Here is a 22,237-nt window from a genome sequence, read left to right as displayed (position 1 = left end):
AGATCCAACCAGTCCATTCTAAAGGAGATCAGCCCTGGGATTTCTTTGGAAGGAATAATGCTAAAGCTGAAACTCCAGTACTTTGCCAGAGTACATGCAAAGAGTTGACTCCAGTACCTGCGAAGAGTTGACTCATTGGAAAAGACTCTGATGCTGGGAGGGATTGGGGGCAGGAGGAAAAGGGGACGACAGAGGATGAGATGGCTGGATGGCATCACCGACTCAATAGACATGACTTTGAGTGAACTCTGGGAGTTGGTGATGGACAGGGAGGCCTGGCGTGCTGCGGTTCATGGGGTCGCAAAGAGTAGGACATGACTGAGTGACTGAACTGAACTGAACTGAATAAGAGAATTGTCATACCTTCTACTTCACCAACAACCCCAATATCCCCTCCCAAGTCATCATTTGTGCTACTCTCTCTGTCTTCAGTAAGCTTGTTGCTGCTACTCTGGGAGATGCAGTTGAGACTCAAGGCTAAGTTTCCATCCTTTCTCATTTTGGAAGTTTCTTTGAACACTGTGTTCCACACCATCTTCTATCCTGCATGAAAGCATATAATTTTTAATACTGACTGAACTGTGTACTTTGTGGAGGCAGAGACTACCTCATTGAAAAAGTCCTCATGGAGACTTCCCTGGTGGTCCAGTCGTTAAAAATCTGCCTTGCAATGCAGGGGATGTGGGCTCAATCCCTGGTCAGGAACTAAGACCCCACATTCCCTAGAGTAACTAAGCCACTGTGCTACAACTAGAGAATCCATGCACCATGATGAAAGATCCCATATGATGCAACAAATACGCAATGCAGAAAAATAAATATTTTTTTGAAAAAGTCCTCATGCATACAATACTCACAAAAGTGGTGCACTACTTAGCTCACAGAGCTGTAAAGAAACTGAATAAGGTCATTTTTGTAAACTTCTTAATACATAGCACATGGTGTGATCAATATAAAATATATCCTCATCAATATAAAGATTGACAAGATAATTTAAATATTTTTGTACTTTGTACTGTGTCTTCAAAATCTGTGTATTTTACTGTTAAACACATCTCACTTCATATGAGCCATATTTCAAGTGGCCAGTGGCTCCAGGTGGCTAATGGATGCTGTTTTGGATAGTGTAGCTGAAAACATAGAAATGGCAGATACAAAGCCATTCCTTCTGGGACTGTGGGAGAGTGGCTCAGGGAAGAGACTTGGAAGATACATTCCTTCTCCGAAGCCTACATTTAGATCTCTTGGAGAGGAAATGGCTGTGGCCCACCTGGATGGCAAAGGCATTTGCTGAAGTTTTGTAGGCTTAGGCTGGGAGGTAAGAAAACCATGTGCTTGCATGTGGAAGAATTTGAAAGGAAATCTACCTCTGTGATGTAAGGGAAGCTTTCTGGAAAGCTGCCCTTAGGGATGCCCATGAAAACCTGCCACCCTGCTGGAGGGGGTCTGCCACTGGGTCAGCCACACACCACAGGCTGGGAAGGTGCCCATGGGCAAGGATGCTAACTGGCAGCCATACCATGGAAACAATGAGAAAAACCCTGGAACCAGAAAGAGAGTCCCCTCCTCTCACAGAGTTGTTTTGATACCCTTTATTAGTTCTGGTTGGCAAAAGACAGATGTTTAGAGTCCTGTTCAAGAATCACAAAGGAGGGCAAAAAGGTAGATTTGGAGCTGAGAGCAAATAAAATGACCATTAGCAAAAAGCATAACTTATATATGTATTTTTAAATTTATTTATTTTTAATTAAAGGATAATTGCTTTACAATATTAAATTGTATTGTTTCTGCCATAGATCAACATGAATTAGCACAACTTATATTATCTGTTTATAGATGGAAGTATGATTCTCAATAGTGCCTTCTCTTACCAAAGTGAAATTCCTACCGTGGAATCATACTCTACTCAAAGTATCAGCACTTTTTCCTGGAAGTTGCTGCTAAGAAGTACACGTTATTTCCAGTAACTTGAGGATACGTTAACCTGAATACACTGTCAGCTTAGTAAGTGGAGCATTCTGGTTATCAGCGGACAAAAATGATATTTTAGTGATAGAGAAGGGAGATGGAGCAGAGTAAGACCTGGACACTAACGAGATTCAGATAAATTCCAAGGAGATGATGTAATGGACAAGAGGCTTTGCACATTTTTAAAGCTTTCTGATAGGTATTGTTGGATACGATTTTCCTTTCTTGCCTTGCCATATTCCAAGACAAACATTGAGAATTTAAAAAAATAGTAGAGATGCCTTTGAATGAATATTTTGGATACTAAGTGCTTTACTCTAAAATTTGATTGTGAGAATAAGTTTTAGCTCTAACAGAGTAAACCTCTTTTTTTTTTTTTTTGCATGTAGGATAAATCAGCCAGCAAAGAAAAACCTAAGACACCAGGAAGAATTTTACCACAATTGGCTACGGTAATTTACGTGTACACTCCCATTGGGTTTTAGCCCTTTTAAAAATGTTATTCGTTTTCAAACTCGTAAATAAGTAACTAAAATTATGATTTTGAATTTTGTGCTCAATTTGATTATTTTCTGATTGAGAAATTCTGAGGTGCACATAAAATAAAAAATAACTATCTTAATAAATGTAAACTATAATTTCCTACTGTTCTCTACTGAATATTTGAATATTCTGGATAGAAATGTTTCCAAGGTGGTCTAGCAGAAATATTTCAGTGTTGGAATTAGGGAGTGAAGCTGGGGGTTATGTCTTGTCTAAGGGAGTCTAAGGGAGTGACATCTAAGGGAGTCACTTACATCTCTGAGCCTCAGTTTCTGAGTTTGAAAGTAAGAAGGGTTATTGATTTTTGAGATGCATCTTCCAACACTGAAATTTATCATCTTTTTAAAATTTATCATTATGACTATAAATTGTCATTGTTCTGTGGAAGAGGCAGTTAACAAACATTTTCAGTTGACAGGTACTGGGAAAGATATACTTGACTGTAATAAATATAAATAAATTTCCATTTAGTAGTTATATTGAATTTAATGACATTTAGTGTGCTCTTGTAACTCCTGGAAGTTGAGCTTAAGTGGAGGTTCAGTGCAAATAATGTTTTTTTTTTTAATTGTGATAAAATATACATAACATACAACTGATCACTTAAACTGTTTTTAATCTATAGTTCATTAATATTAAGCACAGTCGTATTGTTGTACAACCATCACCACCATCCATCTTCAGAACTCTTTTTATATTGCCAAACTGAAACTCTACCCATTAGATACTAACTCTCTGTTTTGCCCTCTCTCAGTCCACAGCAACCAGCATTCTTTCTGTCTCTATGTATTTTCCTATTCTAGGTACCTCATGTAAGTGGAATCATACAGTATTTATCTTTTGATGTCTGGCATATTTTGCTTAGTGTAAAACTCTCAAATTTCATCCAAAAGATTATTTTTTGAAAGATATTTTAAAAGCTGAGCACAAACTAATAAAATTGAATTTGTGTTGCTTTATACAGAAAGATTCCTGATAATTTAAGATGGAGGACATTTTTCACTTATAAAACTTGCCTTACTATTCTTAGATAAAGTAAATGAACATTTCAAAATATACATTTTAACTGAAAATTTTTTTAATAATGCCAGATTATGTTGCCAAGTTCTATAGGATTGAGACATATCTTTTCTGTGGTTCTACAAAGTCTATCTTAAATTTTATAGCTTAAAATACACGACTTGAAATGGAATAGACACGTGTTTAAAATTTGATAAATTTAAAAACAAAATTACCCTCAGTTTGTTGCATCTTGTTAGTATACAGGTTTAGAGATATAAACTCAATTAAAATTTTCTGACTTACTGATCAGTGGCTGAGTTGAATACTAATCCTTTCTTGTCATTGGCATATACTAGTCTGAAATGCTTTTGTTGGCTATTTAAACCTGGTTTTATGTTCTTATTTGGCCATATCTTGCATTTTTCAGCATTCTTTGAGTTTTATGTGTTTTAGAAGAGATCATATTTTTAAGAGATTTTAAAAAGTCCACTGACAAATGACTAAGAAACTTTTATTTGAATATTAAAATTTGTTCTTGGATGAAATTTTCCAGCAGTAGTTAAAACTACTGTAGTAGTGATTTTCATTCCAGGCCTTTGTTTCTGGTGGTGATCTTTGTTGTTGAAATCAAGGGTAACCCAGTGCTGGGGGCTCTGATCCTCTTTGAGCTGGGGACCTGATTCTAAACCTTTGTGAACATCTCACTCACCTGAAATCCTTTATGGAGCAAGATCACAGCAGAAGATTGGCAAGGCAGATGAAAGGATGGAAAAGCATTGACTTACTGTCTTAGCTTACTTTCCTGTGAAAGAACAGCTTGAAAAAAGGATTTGTGTGTGCAGGTAGTTTATTTAAAAGTAGCAATAAAGGATTGGGAAGAGTAAAACGAAAAGCCAATGCATACATGGGCTATCAAGTTCTGAATGTGAAAGGAAGACACAGATTCAATTGTCAGTGCTTAAAAATAAGTATATTTTAATTTAAAGGCTGCCCATCTGGGTTTCTTGAAGAGCCATAGGTTCTAGCAATAGTGGGTCTGTATTCTGGCATTGTAGTAGCTGGCTCAAGCTAATTAACTGTTGCATTTTATTAAGACAGAGGTTTTCTCTCTAGGCCACAGTCCCCAAGGCCCTGTAACGTTTCCTAGCACTGAAGCTGGGTGCTGATTAGCTATCATCACTAGCTTTACTCCCTCTTTTATGATACTTGCCAGAACTGTATAGGTATAAGAATTTGTGACCCCTGCCTTAAATGATGGAATGAACGTGTGAGTTGCCAGGGTAATCTAGCTGATAAAGTCATGAGAATAGGAAGAGCCTCTGGAGCTGGAATGTAGAGGAACTCATTAGCACTGGGGTCCAACAAGATGGAAGGCTGAAAAATCACTTGCCAATGTCTGGGGCTGAGTAAACTCTGTGGAATGAACACCCACGTTAGGTAATAGGCACCCATATCAAACCAACAGCAGAGCGGGCACTTGCTAATGTATTCCAAATGTCACACACCATGCCATTCACAGGCTTTAATGTGATTTACTGTTGTGTGTTTATGCCGTCTTTCAGTTCAGTTCAGTCACTCAGTCATGTCTGAGTCTTTGAGACCCCATGGACTGCAACATGCCAGGCCTCCCTGTCCATCACCAACTCCTGGAGTTTACTCAAGCTCATGTCCATTGAGTTGGTGATGCCATCCAACCATCTCATCCTCTGTCATCCCCCTCTCCTCCCACCTTCAATCTTTCCCAGCATCAGGGTCTTTTCAAAAGAGTCAGCTATTCACATCAGGTGGCCAAAGTATTGGAGTTTTCAGCTTTAGCATCAGTTCTTCCAATGAATATTCAGGACTGATTTCCTTTAGGTTGGACTGGTTGGATCTCTTTGCAGTCTAAGGACTCTCAAGCATCTTCTCCAACACCACAGTTCAAAAGCATCACTTCTTCGGCGCTCAGCTTTCTTTATAGTCCGACTCTCACATCCATACATGACTACTGGAAAAACCGTAGCTTTGACTAGACGGACCTTTGTTGGCAAAGTAATGTCTCACCTTTCTGATATGCTGTCTAGGTTGGTCATAACTTTTCTTCCCAGGAGCAAGCATCTTTTAATTTCATGGCTACAGTCACCATCTGCAGTGATTTTGGAGCCCCCCAAAATAAAGTCTGCTACTTGTTTCCCCATCTATTTGCCATGAAGTGATGGGACCAGATACCGTGATCTTAGTTTTCTGAATGTTGAGTTTTAAGTCAACTTTTCACTCTCCTCTTTCACTTTCATCAATAGGCTCTTTAGTTCTTCACTTTCTGCCATAAGGGTGGTGTCATCTGCATATCTGAGGTTACTGACATTTCTCCCGGCAATCTTGATTCCAGCTTGTGCTTCATCCAGCCCAGCGTTTCTCATGATGCGCTCTGCATGTAAGTTAAATAAGCAGAGTGACAGTATACAGCCTTGACATACTTCTTTCCCAATTTGGAATCAGTCTGTTGTTCCATGTCTAGTTCTAACTGTTGCTTCCTGACCTGTATACAGATTTCTCAGGAGGCAGGTCAGGTGGTCTGGTATGTCTATCTCTTTAAGAATTTTCCGTAGTTTTTTGTGATCCACACAGTCAAAGGCTTTGGCATAGTCAATAAAGCAGAAGTAGATGTTTTTCTGGAACTCTCTTGCTTTTTTGATGATCCAGTGGATGTTGGCAATTTGATCTCTGATTCCTCTGCCTTTTCTAAAACCGGCTTGAACATCTGGAAGTTCATGGTTTACGTACTGTTGAAGACTGGGTTAGATAATTTTGAGCATTACTTTACTAGTGTGTGAGATGAGTGCAATTGTGTGGTAGATTGAATATTCTTTGGCATTGCCTTTCTTTGGGATTGTAATGAAAACTGACCTTTCCAGTCCTGTGGCCACTGCTGAGTTTTCCAAATTTGCTGGCATATTGAGTGTAGCACTTTCACAGCATCATCTTTTAGGATTTGAAATAGCTCAACTGGAATTCCATCACCTCCACCAGCTTTGTTCATCGTGATGTTTCCTAAGGCCCACTAGACTTTGCATTCCAGGATGTCTGGCTCTAGGTAAGTGATCATACCATCATGATTATCTGGGTCATGAAGATTTTTTTTGTATACTTCTTTTGTGTATTCTTGCCACCTCTTCTTAATATCTTCTGCTTCTGTTAGGTCCATACCATTTATGTCCTTTATTGTGCCCATCTTTGCATGAAATGTTCCCTTCGTATCTCTGATTTTCATGAAGAGACCTCTAGTCTTTCCCATTCTATTATTTTCCTCTATTTCTTTGCATTGATCACTGAAGAAGGCTTTCTTATCTCTCCTTGCTATTCTTTGGAACTCTGCATTTAGATACTTATATCTTTTCTTTTCCCCTTTGCCTTTCTTTTTTTTTTTTTTTTTTAAATTTTATTTTTAAACTTTACATAACTGTATTAGATTTGCCAAATATCAAAATGAATCCGCCACAGGTATACATGTGTTCCCCATCCTGAACCCTCTTCCCTCCTCCCTCCCCATTCCATCCCTCTGGGTCGTCCCAGTGCACCAGCCCCAAGCATCCAGTATCGTGCATCGAACCTGGACTGGCAACTCATTTCATACATGATATTTACTTCTCTTCTTTTCACAGCTATTTGCAAGGCTTTCTCAGACAACCATTTGGCTTTTTTTGCATTTATTTTTCCTGGGGATGGTCTTGATCCCTGCTTCCTGTACAACGTCATGAACCTCCATCCATAGTTCTTCAGGCACTCTAAAATATCTAATCCCTTGAATCTATTTGTTACTTCCACTGTATAATCATGAGTGATTTGACTTAGGTCATACCTGAATGGTCTACTGGTTTTCCCTACTTTCTTCAATTTAAGTCTGAATTTGGCAATAAGGAGTTCATGATCTGAGCTACAGTCAGCTCCTGGTCTTGTTTTTACTGATTGTACAGAGCTTCTTCAAGTTTGGCTGCAAAGAATATAAGATGTCCTAATTTGTTTGAGAAAATGTCTGTGTTTATACATTCTTTTGCATTTCATGAAAAAAAAAGCCTTTTTTCTGATCTTGTTTTGTTGATGCTATCTAAAATTTCATATTTCAGGTGAGTACAAAGCCCCATTGGCAGCAGGCAGCTCCATCGTTCCATTTGAATGTAAAGCAGGCTGAAGATATTCCAGAGCAGTTTAGTGTTAAAAATGAACAGTCATATGGTAAGAACTCTAATATTCTGTCTTAGGTTTAAGGAAATTTCCTGGAGGGAAAAAAAAAAATCACAACATGTAGTTAAAGCAATGAAAGTGGAAAGTTATAATTATGTTTATATCAAATGGAAAAATTTACCCCAAAAGTGTTTCCTCAGAAAATACTTGATTTCATGTCTTAGTTGTTTCAGACTATTGCAAATGCTATAAAGGCTGATATTTTAGGAGTTGCAATGTTTATAATAAAACTTTGATTGACTGTTTTCAGAATTTGCCTCTGTGTCAAAGACTAATATTTTTTTAAGGGGGATTGTAATAGGTTGTAAACATTACTTCTAAATTATTCACATTAATATTTTTATTTTGACTTATTAGATTGATTACAGTAAATGTTAACATCTTTTCCTCATAGTTCTTTAAATTTGCTAAAATAATTTAGCAAATAATAATTTTACATTTTGTGTTTATAATAATTTTAATTTAAAGAAGGTTCTATGCAAAATAGTTGAAAATTTGAGTTTATTTGCATTTATCAAAATATAAAAGTAATTGAGTATTCTTGAAATAAAGGTTTCTATTATGATGACATCAAATGAGATTAGTTTAACTTCAAGAAAGGAAATGTGGTTACTTAAGGACTTAAAGAATGTAGCTTTTTCATTAAAAGATACTTCAGTGTTTTATTTTAACCACTTAAATATTTTAACTTACTCTTAAAGATGACTAATTTACACCTTTTTTTTTTTTTTCTTAATTCAAGCTGAATACAAGGAACGCTTTGGGAAAAAGGGCAGGTTACTTGACCAGATTGATGATAGTCATGCTGGACCATCTACTGCCAGAGGAAAGAGCAAATCTCCACATAAAGAACGAGAGAACTTCAGAAGCACTCTTGTTAATGTCATCATGTAAGTTCTGTGAGCTAACCAGTGTGTGTTACCCTGGTTAGAGTCCTTGGAAACTCTTCAATCTAAAATTATAAGAATTCTGTGCATCTCTAAGGATTCCTGAAAACCTTGTTGGAATGAGGTTAGGTTATAAATAATGAAAGATTGAGCAACTCTATTAAGGTGTCCCATTTTTAAATATCATGAGCTGAAAAGGTATGCTGATGAGAATGGTCAGTAAAATTCTGTAATAGGGATAGAAGAGAGATTTACTCAAGCCAAATTTAGGACTATAGTCTGGGAGATGCAGGTTCAATATGCATCTGAATTCGTAGTCCTCTAGACTACAAAATGGGGGAGGCTTAAAAAGGCAAAAATCAAGAATTATATTTGGAACTGGCAAAAAGGAAGGATGCTTGTTCAGCAAGGATCAGTTGGGGTACAGAATAGTTGCATAGTTACAAGGAATTGTAGCTGACAGCTGCTAGCAGATATTATTTTGAGCATAACTGGTGGTATCCTTGAGGTTGATAACAGTTCAGAAAATACAGGTCCTCAGTTATGCAGGAATATGTCTGAAACCACATCCACCTGGCTCAGTTTTAAATGCCTGAAACAGTTACTCCATTTAGATTTTTAAATTCAGTCTTCTCTTTAATGAAATTCAGTCTCCTCTTTAATGTCTAAAACAGATGTACAACGCACGTTTGATAGGTCATAAGACAGGCTGTTGGAGTTAGCATGAAGTTCAAGCCAAATCATGTATAAGCCAGAATGACTTCCCTGAACCTCAATATGTGAAAATTTCTTCCGTCAGGTGTCAATATTAATACTTGCTATTGGTTGAGAGAATGGGCTCAATGGGCTTTCTGGTTTTAGGTATGGTGGTTGGTGGAAGATTTATGGCAGTTTTTTCCCCCATCTTGTTTATTCAGGTGATGTGGTGAGTTCCCTGTAGTTGTAGATCTTTTTGTGCATAAAAGGAAGGAACTGGGGTAAAGTGATCAACAGCATGGTCAGGGCAGGGCTTTCCCAGTCTAAAGTGCAGATCTGTTTACAGAGTGCAATGCAGATGCAAGTTACCAGTTCCTCTTTGCCTGTTTTTGTTTTTTTCCATTGCTTGGTGCTAGTTGTTCAGTAGCCCGTTTCTTTCAGTATGACTCAAGGTGCACACATTGCCATTTGTGAACAGAGTTTAGTGACACATTACACTGTCACTCACAGGAAAGCCCCGTTTTACTGTCCCCATGTGACATCTTACTGGCTGGAGAGGCATCTTGAGGGGAGGGCAGTGGTCACTATGTGCTACAAAAGGAAGGCAGTTTTGTGGGCCCCTGTGCAGTTAGAACCCAGGCAGGCGCCTCTATGGAGTGGCTAGGAGTTGGCTTTTGCCAGGCACCACTGGACATTATCAGCTTGGCCCACTTATACCACTCTTTTTCAGTTAAGCTCTCTCAGATCACACAAACTGTAAAATCAACACTTCAAGCCATGGGTGGGTAGGCCTCTGGTTACAAATTCTTAGAAGCGACTCTTTCACTTCCCAGTGTCCTGGTCAAAACAGAGTCTTTTTGACACTATGTTCCTGTGCCTGTCATTTTTGGTCCTCCCCTGGTTGAAGATAGAGCCCGTTTGGGGTTTCAGCTTTATACAGGGGTGTGGGTTTGAATTTTCCATTTAACTCTAGCCTATAAAGTCATCTCCTGACCCACATGAATATTAAAGTCCAAGGCTCTCTCCCACAAGGGCAGCCATACCTCAGGGCTTGGCTGTTCTCTGCCTTATCATTCTGTGTTTTTCCTCCTGAGTATTTCCTTTTTCCTTGAGAACTTGGTTATGCATTCAAAGGAACTTTGTGACATTCAGTATTTATAGAATTGTACGGGGAGATTTTTCAGATTATCTTTTCTGCCGAGTTGTAAGAAACAGAAGTATCTTTTTAACCATAAAACTCACGTCCATTGAGTCAGTAATGACATCCAACCATCTCATCCTCTGTTGTCCCCTTCTTCTACCCTCAATCTTTTCCAGCATCAGGGTCTTTTCCAATGAGTCAGTTCTTCCCATCAGGTGGCCAAAGTATCGGAGCTTTAGCTATCAGTCCTTCCAATGAATATTCAGGATTGATTTCCTTTAGGATTGGCTGGTTTGATCTCCTTGCTGTCCAAGGGACTCAAGAGTCTTTTCCAACACCACAGTTTGAAAGCATCTGTTCTTCAGTGCTCAGCATTCTTTATGGTCCAACTGTCAAATCTGTACATGACTATGGAAAAACCGTAGCTTTTAGACAGTCCTTTGTCAGCAAAGTGATGTCTGTGCTTTTTAGTACACTTTCTAGGTTTATCATAACTTTTCTTCCAAGGAGCAAGCATCTTTTAATTTCATGGCTTCAGTCACCCTCTGCAGTCATTTTGGAGCCCAAGAAAATAAAGTCTGTCACTGTTTCCATTTTATTCCATCTCTTTGCTATGAAGTGATGGGACCAGATGTCATGATCTTACTTTTTTGAATGTTGAGTTTTAAGCCAGCTTTTTCACTCTCCTCTTTCGTCTTCATCAAGAGGTTCTTTAGTTCCTTTTTGCTTTCTGCCATTAGGGTGGTGTCATCTGCTTACCTGAGATTGTTGATATTTCTCCTGGCAATCTTGATTCCAGCTTGTGTTTCATCCAGCCTGGTGTTTCACATGATGTACTCTGCATATAAGTTAAATAAGCAGGGTGACAATACACAGCCTTGATGTACTGCTTTCCCAATTTGGAACTGGTCTGTTGTTCCATGTCCAGTTCTAACTGTTGCTTCTTGACCAGCATATGGGTTTCTCAGGAGGCAGGTAAGTTGGACTAATTACAATTCAGTCTGAGTTTCTGGACTTCAGTAGCATGTTTAATCCCATTATTAGTTATTGGTATTCTTATATATGTAAGCTTAATTCTAACAACTTATTTTGTATTTTTTTTTACTATATGTTGCCTTATTTAATCTTTTTTATTATTTCTATTGAATTGGATTTTCCATTTTCTTCCTTTGTTCCTATTGTCTTAAAAGTTATAAAATGTATTTTTATTGTTTTAGTGGTTACCCAAGCATTTGAAACCATGTATTACAGTTTATAGGGGGCTTCCCAAGTGGCACATTGGTTAAGAATCCACCTGCTAGTGCAGGAGATGCAGGTTTGATCCCTGGGTTCCAGAAGATCCCCTGGAGGAGGAAACAGCAATCCACTCCAGTATTCTTGCCTGGGAAATAATCCCATGGACAGAGGAGCCTGGCAGGCTACAGTCCACGGGGTCACAAGACTCTGACACAACTGAGCAACTGAGCATACACATGCACACACACACATTGTAATTTGTATTTTCTTAAGTTTAAATGCATTTTATTCGTTTTCTCCCTGAATAATATGAAAGGACTTTGGAGTGCTTTAGCTTAGCTCTGAACTTTCCTTGCATTTTTCATGTGATTGCTTATTTTATTTCTATCAATAGTTCTATAATATTTTAGTTTTACCAAGTCCTTAAATTCCCCATTCTCTTTTTTTCCTAAAGTTAACACTTACTTAGATTTACTAACATGTTTTCTAATTTTTTAGGAAATAGTCTTTGCATTCTGCTTCTTACCTCTAGGTTCATTTTCTTTTTTGCTGAATCCATCCCTTAGTAGCTCTTCCAGTGAGAATCTGTAGAGAGTAAACCCAAAACTTCCATTTTATAAAGGTCTCTACTAATTTTGCCTTTCTCTTGAAATGATGAGTAAGCTGGCTGCAGAGTTAAAGGATAATAGTAATTTTCCCCTACAAATCTGGAAAACATTAGATTGAAAAAGATTAACATTTTCCCCATTTGGTAGTGGTGGTTTAGTTGCTAAGTAGTGTCCAACTCTTGCACCCCATGAACAGTAGCCTGCCAGGCTCCTCTGTCCATGGAATTCTCCAGGCAAGAGTCCTGGAGTGGGTTGCCATTTCCTTCTCCAGGGGATCTTCCCAACCCAGGAATCGAACCTGGGTCTCCTGCATTGCAGACAGATTCTTTACCAACTGAGCTACAAGGGAAGCCTCCCCTAGCTTTATTGACAAATAAAATTAAAGTGTATGATGTGATGACTTAATATACATTGTGAAAGAATTTCTACAGTCAATTTAGCATATCCATCACCTGACATATTTAAACCCCTCCCTTTTTTGGATAAGAATCCTTAAGTTTTACCCAGTTAGCAAATTTTATTTACACAACACGGTATTTTCTATAGCCACATAATGGCATGTATTATTGTTGATGAGAAGCCTGTGTTGCTTTATTTGTTATTACTTTGCAATCTGTGTTTGTACAGTTTGTCTTTTCCTTTTTTTCCCCTTAATGTTATATTTTCATAGTCTTCTATACAGGCTTTAAGAAACATAGCTTTATTAAGATATTATTTATATACCATTAAACTCACCTATATTAAATGTACATTGAATGAATTTTAGTAAATTTCTATTGTTGCACAACCTTCACCAAAATCCAGTTTTAGAATACTTCTGTCATCCATAAATTCCCTTTTGCCCATTTCAATTAATCCTCTCTACCACCGGTTGCCCCAGGCAATCATTGATCTGCTTTCTATCTCTGTAGTTTTATCTTTTCTAAAATTTCACATAAATCGAATTATACAGTATGTATGTATTAGAAACCCATCTTGCTTATTGTTTGGGGCTATTATAAATGATGCTGCTATGAGTTTTGCATGCAAGTCTTTTCGTGGACATATGTTTTCACTTCTGGATAGATACCTAGTTGTAGAAAATCTGTGTTATGTGTTGATAGGAGGTGTATGTTTAAATTAAGACAATTCTAAATTTTCTTTTGCAAATCATCATACTATTTTACATTCCCATAAGAATGAATAAAGAAGTTTCTAATCTCTCCACAGTCTTGCCCATGCTTTGTCTTGTGTTTTGTCATTCCAGTAAATGTACTGTTGTATCTTATCACAGCTTTAAGTTGTTATGTCTCTAATGACCAATAATGATGGACATCTCTTTTGTAGTTGTTTGGCATTCACATAATTTCTTTGGGGAATTGTCAATTTAAATCTTTTTGTTTTTCAATTTTAAACTTTTTGCCCATTATTAAAAATCGGGTTGTTTGTCTGATTATTGCACTGTAAGAGTTTTTTATATATTTTCTATGGAAGTTCTTTATCAGATATATCCTTTGAAACTATTTTCTTCCAGTCTATGGTTTATCTTTTAGTTTTCCTAATGGAATTTTTTAAAAAGCAAAAGTTTAAAGTTTGAAGCTTGATTTATTGATTTTTTAATAGTTCATTCCTTTAGAGTCATATCTAAGAACCTTTTCCTATCACAAGATTGTAAATATTATGTTTTCTTAGATGTTTTAGCTTAACTCTAGTTTTAGTTTTGGCTCTCACATTTATATGTATGCTTTATTTCAGTACCTATGTTGTGAGGTAAGTGTTAAGGTTTTTTTTTTTTTTGCGTATCAATATCCAAATGTTTCAGCCCCATTGGTTGAAAAGACAGTTTTCATTAAATTACCTTGGCACCTTTGTCAAAAATCATTTGACTATGTACAGGCTTCTATTTCCCTTCAACTGTCTGTGTTTACACTGCTATCATGTTGTCTTGATCTCTATGGCTTTATATTAAGTTTAGAAATCAGGTAGTTTAATTCCACAAAATTCTCTTTCAAAATTGTTTTGGCTATTCTAGGTCTTTTGCATTTCCATGTATGTACACTTTAATATCATCTTGTCACCTTCTTTATAAAAAAAAAGAAAAGCATACTGAGATATAGTAGACAATGTATTGAATCTGTAAATCAATTTTGAGAGAATTGCCATTTCGATAATATTGAGCCTTCCAGTCCGTGAAAATGTTATTTCCCTCTATTGATTTAGATTTTACATTGTTATTTCTTTTTATTATAATTGTCTAATTTGCTGGCATAAAGCTGATCAGATAACTCCCTTGATCTTAGCCTTTGTGCTCATTTCCTCCCTTGGTACCTGTTGACTGCAGTTCCAGACCTTTTCCAGGAGTCTCTAAGGCAGATTTCAATCTCTCCTGCATGAGTTATTGTCTCTGGTGTTTTAAATTGTTTCAACTCTTCTGTGTCTTCTTTTCATGTTCCAGAAATTTGTTGAAATAATTCTTCAACTGATGACCCTCTAGTTGCTTCACAATCATGGGCTAACATTACTACCATTTTCACAGAAAAACTTGAAAAAATAGATGTTTGTGTTACTATCTTGAACCAAAAATCTCTGTTGATAAAGAGAAAAAACTATCAATTTCGTTCTTTCATTTTTGTAAAATAAAATACATCATATTTTCCCTTTAACCAGGTACAGTGTTTCTAGCATTGATTGATTTATTTCTGAAAGGGATGTTGCTTTGATGAAAAGAGCATGGCAGTGTAGAAGCACCTATGGATAATCAAATCCTTGTTTTTATATTTAATTAATGATGTGTAAAGGGGAAGTTATTTAATCTCTTTGACATTGTTTCTTCATCTATACAGTGGGAATAATTATATCACTGTGCCCTGTAACAGTAGGTATATGATTTAGAGAAAATATATGTGGGACTATTTAGGGCCTGACTAGGTGATCAGTAAAGAGCTTCTATTACTGTTTCCAGTGAGCAGAATTTTCGCCTGTGGCCACAGAAAAATAGAGTCATGGAGTATTAGAGCTGAAAGGATCTTCATTCTGAGGGCAAGAATTTCTGCAGCCTCTCTTGTTGCTGCCAGCCTCCTATCTCCTCCCCTCTCCCAACCTTGCTGCATCCTTTTAGGTCCATGTTACTTTCATAGAGGATGAAACTTGAGTGCCAGGATTCAGCAAATTAGATAAGATAAGCATTTCTGCCATTAAAAAGAAAAACAATCCAGTTATTAAGGTTATATACTTTATAGTGGCAGAATCTGAGCCCAGATGTCCTGATTCCTGAAGAACATGATGGTCAGTAGTATCTTTTTACTTTTTTTTTTTTTACTTTTTTGCAGTACTTTTTACTGCAAAGACCAAAATAATAAGGTGGTTTCTTTTGCAGTTAAAATAACCCTTCTCTTTCCAACCACAGAATATCTTGACGATCTCTCACCACTCTTTCATACGCTTATTCCCTCAAATGTTTATCAAATGTTTATTGATAAACATTTATTACTTTGTCTTAAAAGACAAAAATCCTAAATCCTAAAGGATTTTATTTAAATTGTCTAATTTGCCGGCATAAAGCTGTTCAGATAACTTCCTTGTTCTTAGCCTTTGTATTCATTTCCTTCCTTGGTACCTGTTGACTGCAAGTCTAGACCTTTTTCAGGAGTCTCCTAGGCAGATTTCATTCCTAAATCTACTACTTACTGAATTAAACTGAGACATTACCTGAGACACTGCTTGAGACATTGCCTTGACTCTTTCCTCTGATCCATTTAATTGAAAAGAGTAAGTGTAAAGCTCACAGAATAGTGGATTCCTAGATTTTCAAAAGACAAAAGAAGTCAGAAGATCCATTCTGAGTACCTACTTTGGTATGATATTTAAGGCAGATATTTAATAAACCTCCTGTCTCCACTCACTGGACAGTTAGTGGGAAAAAATATTTTATTACACTGTCACTAACCTGTATCCATCCCAGATGAAGTTGGGATCTGCAGCATGATACAATCAATGACAAAGAGGGTAAAGCTGTTTGAGAACAATTTATTGCTTTGAAGATATGAACATAGGAGCCCCAGAGGAAGTCGCAAAATGTGGATCATATCTGGTACAGATTTTGAAGTAAATTATAGCTAGAAACATTACAGTATTATATGAACAATTAGTCAATAATAAATACATAGCAGCATATGAACTTCTATGTCACTTGTTGCTAACTTTTAGTGTGGCCCGAGGAATCTGAGAGATGGTCTTTGGAAGAATATATCTGTGTCTTTGGCAAAACTATATTCAAAATCTTTCCCATCCATGCTTTTCTAAACCTCATTTATAAATGCTACTGCTGCTAAGTCGCTTCAGTCATGTCCGACTCTGTGCGACCCCAGAGACGGCAGCCCACCAGGCTCCCCCGTCCCTGGGATTCTCCAGGCAAGAACACTGGAGTGGGTTGCCATTTCCTTCTCCAATGCATGAAAGTGAAAAGTGAAAGTGAAGTTGCTCAGTCGTATCCGACTCTTCGCGAACCCATGGACTGCAGCCTACCAGGCTCCTCTGTCCATGGGATTTTAGTCATATATATTTCAGGAATAATGCAAGAACATTTCTATAAAATTTCAGGAGAGAGATGATTTTGGAGCAGTGAAGAAGAATGAATAAAGCTTATCAAAAAGGATGTGGCCTCCGATTTAGATATTTCAAATCACTTCTAGTATACCTGGGTGTGTGAAACGTTGTGTCTATGAATAAAGAGAAAGTAATCTGGGAGGAATATGGTACCAAGTAAATGTTTTACTATTTTAAAAATGTTCAGTAATGTACTTTTCTTATTTTATATACATTTATATACATTTGAATAGTGTGTTTGTCATTTTCTTAGGCAAGAAGATGCTGCCTTAGACTCAGCGACTCCTGATGAAAGCACACTTCCAAAACTAACCACTTCTGCAATAGAGAAAGACATCTTGGTAACAAGATATTTCTTTGTCAGTATAATTAAAAGTAAAGGAAGCCCTTGAAGGTGCTTTTATGCTTTTGAGATTATTCTGCACTTCTTCCTTATGGAACAGTGTGAATGTAGGAGTAAATATGAAGTTCTATAAAATTGCTCTGTTGGATGAATGGAGGAAATCGTACTCTCCAAGACCACAGAGAATCTCAAGTCTCCTTGCTCCTATGTTAAAGCTAGCCTCATCATGTATAGCTTTTCTATGTCTTTATTCTATGAGAAATTATCTTAGTTATGTAATGTACATTTCACAAAGCATATCAGCTTACTTTAGAAAAAGTGATTCTTCAAGGATTTCAAATATAAAATTTTTAAAAAGTAAATATCAAAGACTTTAACATTGCTAATTTGAAAGTATTTTGATATTTGAATTCTTTTCTAAGTGACTTGTAAAAGCTTGTGAAAATACATTGAAGTTAAATGCCCATTACTAGAGAAATACTGTCACATCTTAAAATGAATTTCTCATGCACACATTTAACAACATTTGTAAAATTATGGTATGGACTACCAATAGGCCAATTGGAAATTTCATAAATCCTATGGTATAATATTTCTGAGATTAATGAATAGGGAATATTGATTCACTTACAGCTTTTAATATCTACTTCTGATTGACAATAATACAAGGTTCCTAAAGCCATTTTCACACAATTCTACTTCCACCTGGGTTCTCTTTAGTACATTACATATTTGGTAATCTAACTTCATGTTTTATAACATAGTTATGAATTAAGATAAGAGCTTTGACTTTCATGAAATAAAAATCATCTTTTTAATATAAGTAAGTAAGTGAAGTCACTCAGTCGTGTCCGACTCTTTGCAACCCCATGGACTGTAGCCTACCATGCTCCTCTGTCCATGGGATTTTCCAGGCAAGAGTACTGGATTGGGTTGCCATTTCCTTCTCCAGGGGATCTTCCTGACTCAGGGATCAAACCCGGGTCTCCTGCATTGCAGGCAGATGCTTTACCCTCTGAGCCACCAGGGAAGTCCCAAATAGGAGAGATCAAATAATACCAGGGCTTCTCAGGTGGCACAGTGGTAAAAAACCTGCCTGCCATGCAGGGGACACAGGAAAGTAGGTTGGATCCCTGGGTCGGGAAGATCCCCTGGAGTAGAAAATGGCAACCTACTCCAGTATTCTTACCTGGAGAATCCCACGAACAGAGAAGCCTGGCAAGTTACAGTCCATGGGATCATGAAGAGTTGGATTCGACTGAATGACTAAACACAGCACACACAAATAATGGCAATACGAATTGCAGAAGACATTTTTTTATAATTTGTAAATTCTTTGTTCTAAAACTCTAATTTTGCTAAGTAGTTTTATTTTTGATAAATACTTCTCTTATTATAGTACTAAAGTGAAAGTGCTAGTTGCTCAGTCATGTCTGGCTCTTTGCGACCCCAGGGACTGTAGCCCACCAGACTCCTCTATCCATGACATTCTCCAGCAAGAGTGGGTGGCCATTCCCTTCTCCAGGGGATCTTCCCAACTCAGGGAATGAACCCAGGTCTCCTGCATTGCTGGCAGATTCTTTACCATCTGAACCACTAGGGAAACCCTTTATAGTACTAAACCCATCTCCATTTCTTGCTCTCTTTTCTATAGAGATATTACTATTATATCCACCATGGAATTGATACGGACCATGTAGCACCAATGGAAGATTCTTGGCTGGAGCATGTATTGAATTTAGTCCCCCAGCATCTGAAAGTCCTCACTAACAGCATACTTGCATTGTCTGATGAAATGAGAGAAGATTATCTTCTTAGTGTAAAAAAATCCATAGGTAAATCAGTGTTTCTCTTTGCTTTATGATTTGAATGTATCATATTAAAGATGAATTTTTGAAAGTTTAAAGTTGACATCTATACTTGAAGCTATTTATTGTATTTATTATGCTGTTTATTGTTTTGCTGTTATATTGCTTCAGGTCTCAGACAAATTTCATTAGTAAAGTGTAGCAAAAAAATTTCAAAACAGTCTTTCTATTTTTAGGGGTATATCCCCTCAACTGGAGAAGGAAACGGCTTCATTTCCTTCACTCCAGTATTCATGCCTGGAAAATCCCATGGACCGAGGAGCCTAGTGGGCTACAATCCATGGGGTCACAAAGAGTCGGACACAACTGAGCGACTTCTTTGTGTATCCCCTCAACAAAGAACATAACTGAAAATTTTAATGTTAGCATTCAGTTCAGTTCAGTTCAGTCGCTCAGTTGTGTCCGACTTTTTGCGACCCCATTAATCACAGCATGCCAGGCCTCTCTGTCCGTCAGCAACTCCCGGAGTTCACTCAAACTCATGTCCATTGAGTTGGTGATGCCATCCGGCCATCTCATCCTTTGTCATCCCCATCCTTCTCCTGCCCCCAATCCCTCCCAGCATCAGGGTGTTTTCCAGTGAGTCAACTCTTCACATGAGGTGGCCAAAGTATTCGAGTTTCAGCTTCAGCATCAGTCCTTCCAATGAATATCCAGGGCTGATCTCCTTTAGGATGGACTGGTTGGATCTCCTTGCAGTCCAAGGGACTCTCAAGAGTCTTCTCCGACACCACAGTTCAAAAGCATCAATTCTTCAGCGCCCAGCTTTCTTCACAGTCCAACTCTCACATCCATACATGACCACTGGAAAAACCATAGCCTTAATATTACTGATATCATAAAGTAGAGTGTGATCAATTACAAAATTATTGCAATGGATCAGAGGTTAGCAAACTACAGCTCACAGGCCCAATTTGGCCCACTTCTTGTTTTTGTAAATAAATTTTTGCTGAAACACAGCTACACATGTTAATTTGCGTATTGTCTATAGCTGCTTTTGTACCATAAGAGACTGAGTAGTTGTGATAGAGATCTTGTGGCTCACAAGTTGAAAATACTAGCAATCTAACCCTTTATATAAAAGTTTGCTGACTTGTGGTATAAACCAATAGACTCTAAGACTGACTAATAATCAGCATCATTTAAAAAATGCTCATTTCTGCATCCATCTGAATTAAAACCTCTGGAGTCAGGTCTTTCATATCTATGCTTTTTTAAAGAAAGGTTCTCCAGTTGTTTGTGGTAGTACGCCTAATATAACTGACTCTGTGTCAGAGCGGGAGAAATCATATTGCTTTGAAATGGTCTGGGAACCCTTCAAGGAGGAGACCATTCATTGCATTTAAGACTGCTTTGAGTGTGTCGGTCATGTAAAGAGCCAAATTCTTGCCCCTGAAGAGTTCATAATGTAATAAAAGGAATGGACAGATTACTAAATGATAAAGCAGAGTAGCAAATACAGTGAGGAGAGAAATCAAGAACATGCTCTAAGGGAGAAGAGGTCATGTCTGACAGTTAGGAAGGACTTGGGGGTATCTGAACTGAGTCACGAAGGATGAACATGTACTAGGAAACGTGCATGGCCTAAGAAGTGGTGGAAATGATAGTAGACAAAAGTGAAAGGCTCTTCTGGGCTTGCAAGCCCTTCTGGTGGCCCCAAAAAAGGGTGCATTTCAGGTAGAGGGAAAGAATATTAAGGGCCTTACAAAAGGCAACTTCTTAAAAGCATTTGAGGGTAAAGGAGAGTCACTGAAAGATTTTAAGCAGAGGGGTAGTAACATATTTGCATTTTAGAAAGAGCATCTTCAAAGAAAAGTAGGAAGAATAGAATTAACTGAATTAAGGATCACAGAAGCAGAGGGAACTCACTTTACTGATTTCTTAACAAGATAGTTCTATGCTCTTAAGCAATTTAAAAGAGAACAGAGCAATATTTATCTTTCCTCAGTGAAGGGAAACTACTGCTCTGTATTGCTGACTTTCAATTCAATAAGACTACTTTCAGTGGTACATAGCTCAAAAGGAAAATGTAATATTAAAAGCAATGATTTTCAAATGAAAGAATGGAACATCATTAAGAAAGAGTACATACATTCTCAAAGACACAGACATCATAGATTTTCTCATAAAAATTTTAAAATCTCTTGTGTTTATAAATACACACATTGCTCATTATTTTAAAAAGCTTAATGTAAACAATTTTAAAGGACTTAATTTTGCAGTTGTTTGGGAAATACTGTAATTACTATAAGATTGTTGATCGGAACTTTTCAATTTTCATTTAGTTGATTTTGTTTTGAAAGATCCTAGAGAAAAGGAAGATGACAAAAAGGTAGAAGAACTTCCACCCCATCGTGCTGAGTAAGGAATCAATTTTCTCTAAGAATATTGACTTTGCGATCATCTCTGTGTATGTGTATATCTTTATACACTGGTTATATTTTCTCATATATATGTTTATAATTTTTGTACTTCATTTATACAAGTGGTTGTACTATCTTTATGTATTTAAGCCCTAATGTGTTATGTTGGGCTTCACAGGTGGCTCAGTGGTAAAGAATCTGCCTGCCAATGCAGGAGACAGGGGTTCCATCCCTGGGTCATGAAGATCCTATGGAGGAGGAAATGGCCACCCACTCCAGTATTCTTGCCTGAAAAAATCCTATGTACAGAGGAACCTGGCGGGCCATAGTTCATGGGGTTGTAAAGAGTCAGACACGACTAAACACAAACACATTATGTTTACAAATTGTTGGATAAATGGGTAGGCAAGCAGACGTACTGACAGATGAATGCCTATGTGGTTAAAATATAAGTATGCTGGTGAAAGAACACGATACAGATCTTTGTATTTCTACAGCTCCAAGCATGGGCTTCAGATATGATGCAGACATGAAAGCTTGATGGCATTTTGAATGCCTCAAAGCATATTGGGAATGTTACAGAAAATATGCAAATATAGAACATATTTCATTTTATTACATGGATTAAAATATAGAATGCATAATATGAAAATTCACTTGCTATATATTTTCCCTAAAATAATTAGCATTTTTAGGAATAAATCTCTTAAACAGTTTGAATAGAACTTATGTGATTAAGTAACCACTCAATTTTGCTTTGTTTCTTTTATATCATTT

At 37.2% G+C, this 22,237-nt stretch overlaps 1 protein-coding gene across 1 annotated transcript in view; it reads left to right on the top strand.

Annotated features, from left to right (window-relative positions):
- The window catches only part of DNAH7 (dynein axonemal heavy chain 7), a 255,094-nt gene that overhangs the window by 19,119 nt on the left and 213,738 nt on the right, over positions 1-22,237 (top strand). The window contains exons 3-8 of the mRNA XM_055572973.1: positions 2,358-2,420; positions 7,617-7,725; positions 8,477-8,624; positions 17,140-17,227; positions 18,884-19,064; positions 21,383-21,458. Of these exons, the coding sequence (XP_055428948.1) occupies positions 2,358-2,420; positions 7,617-7,725; positions 8,477-8,624; positions 17,140-17,227; positions 18,884-19,064; positions 21,383-21,458 (665 nt within the window). The remainder of the gene's footprint in view (positions 1-2,357; positions 2,421-7,616; positions 7,726-8,476; positions 8,625-17,139; positions 17,228-18,883; positions 19,065-21,382; positions 21,459-22,237) is intronic.

The sequence above is a fragment of the Bubalus kerabau genome, chromosome 3 (genome assembly GCF_029407905.1).
Source record: "Bubalus kerabau isolate K-KA32 ecotype Philippines breed swamp buffalo chromosome 3, PCC_UOA_SB_1v2, whole genome shotgun sequence".
NCBI lineage: Eukaryota > Metazoa > Chordata > Mammalia > Artiodactyla > Bovidae > Bubalus > Bubalus kerabau.
This window is presented reverse-complemented; position numbering and strand designations above follow the sequence as displayed.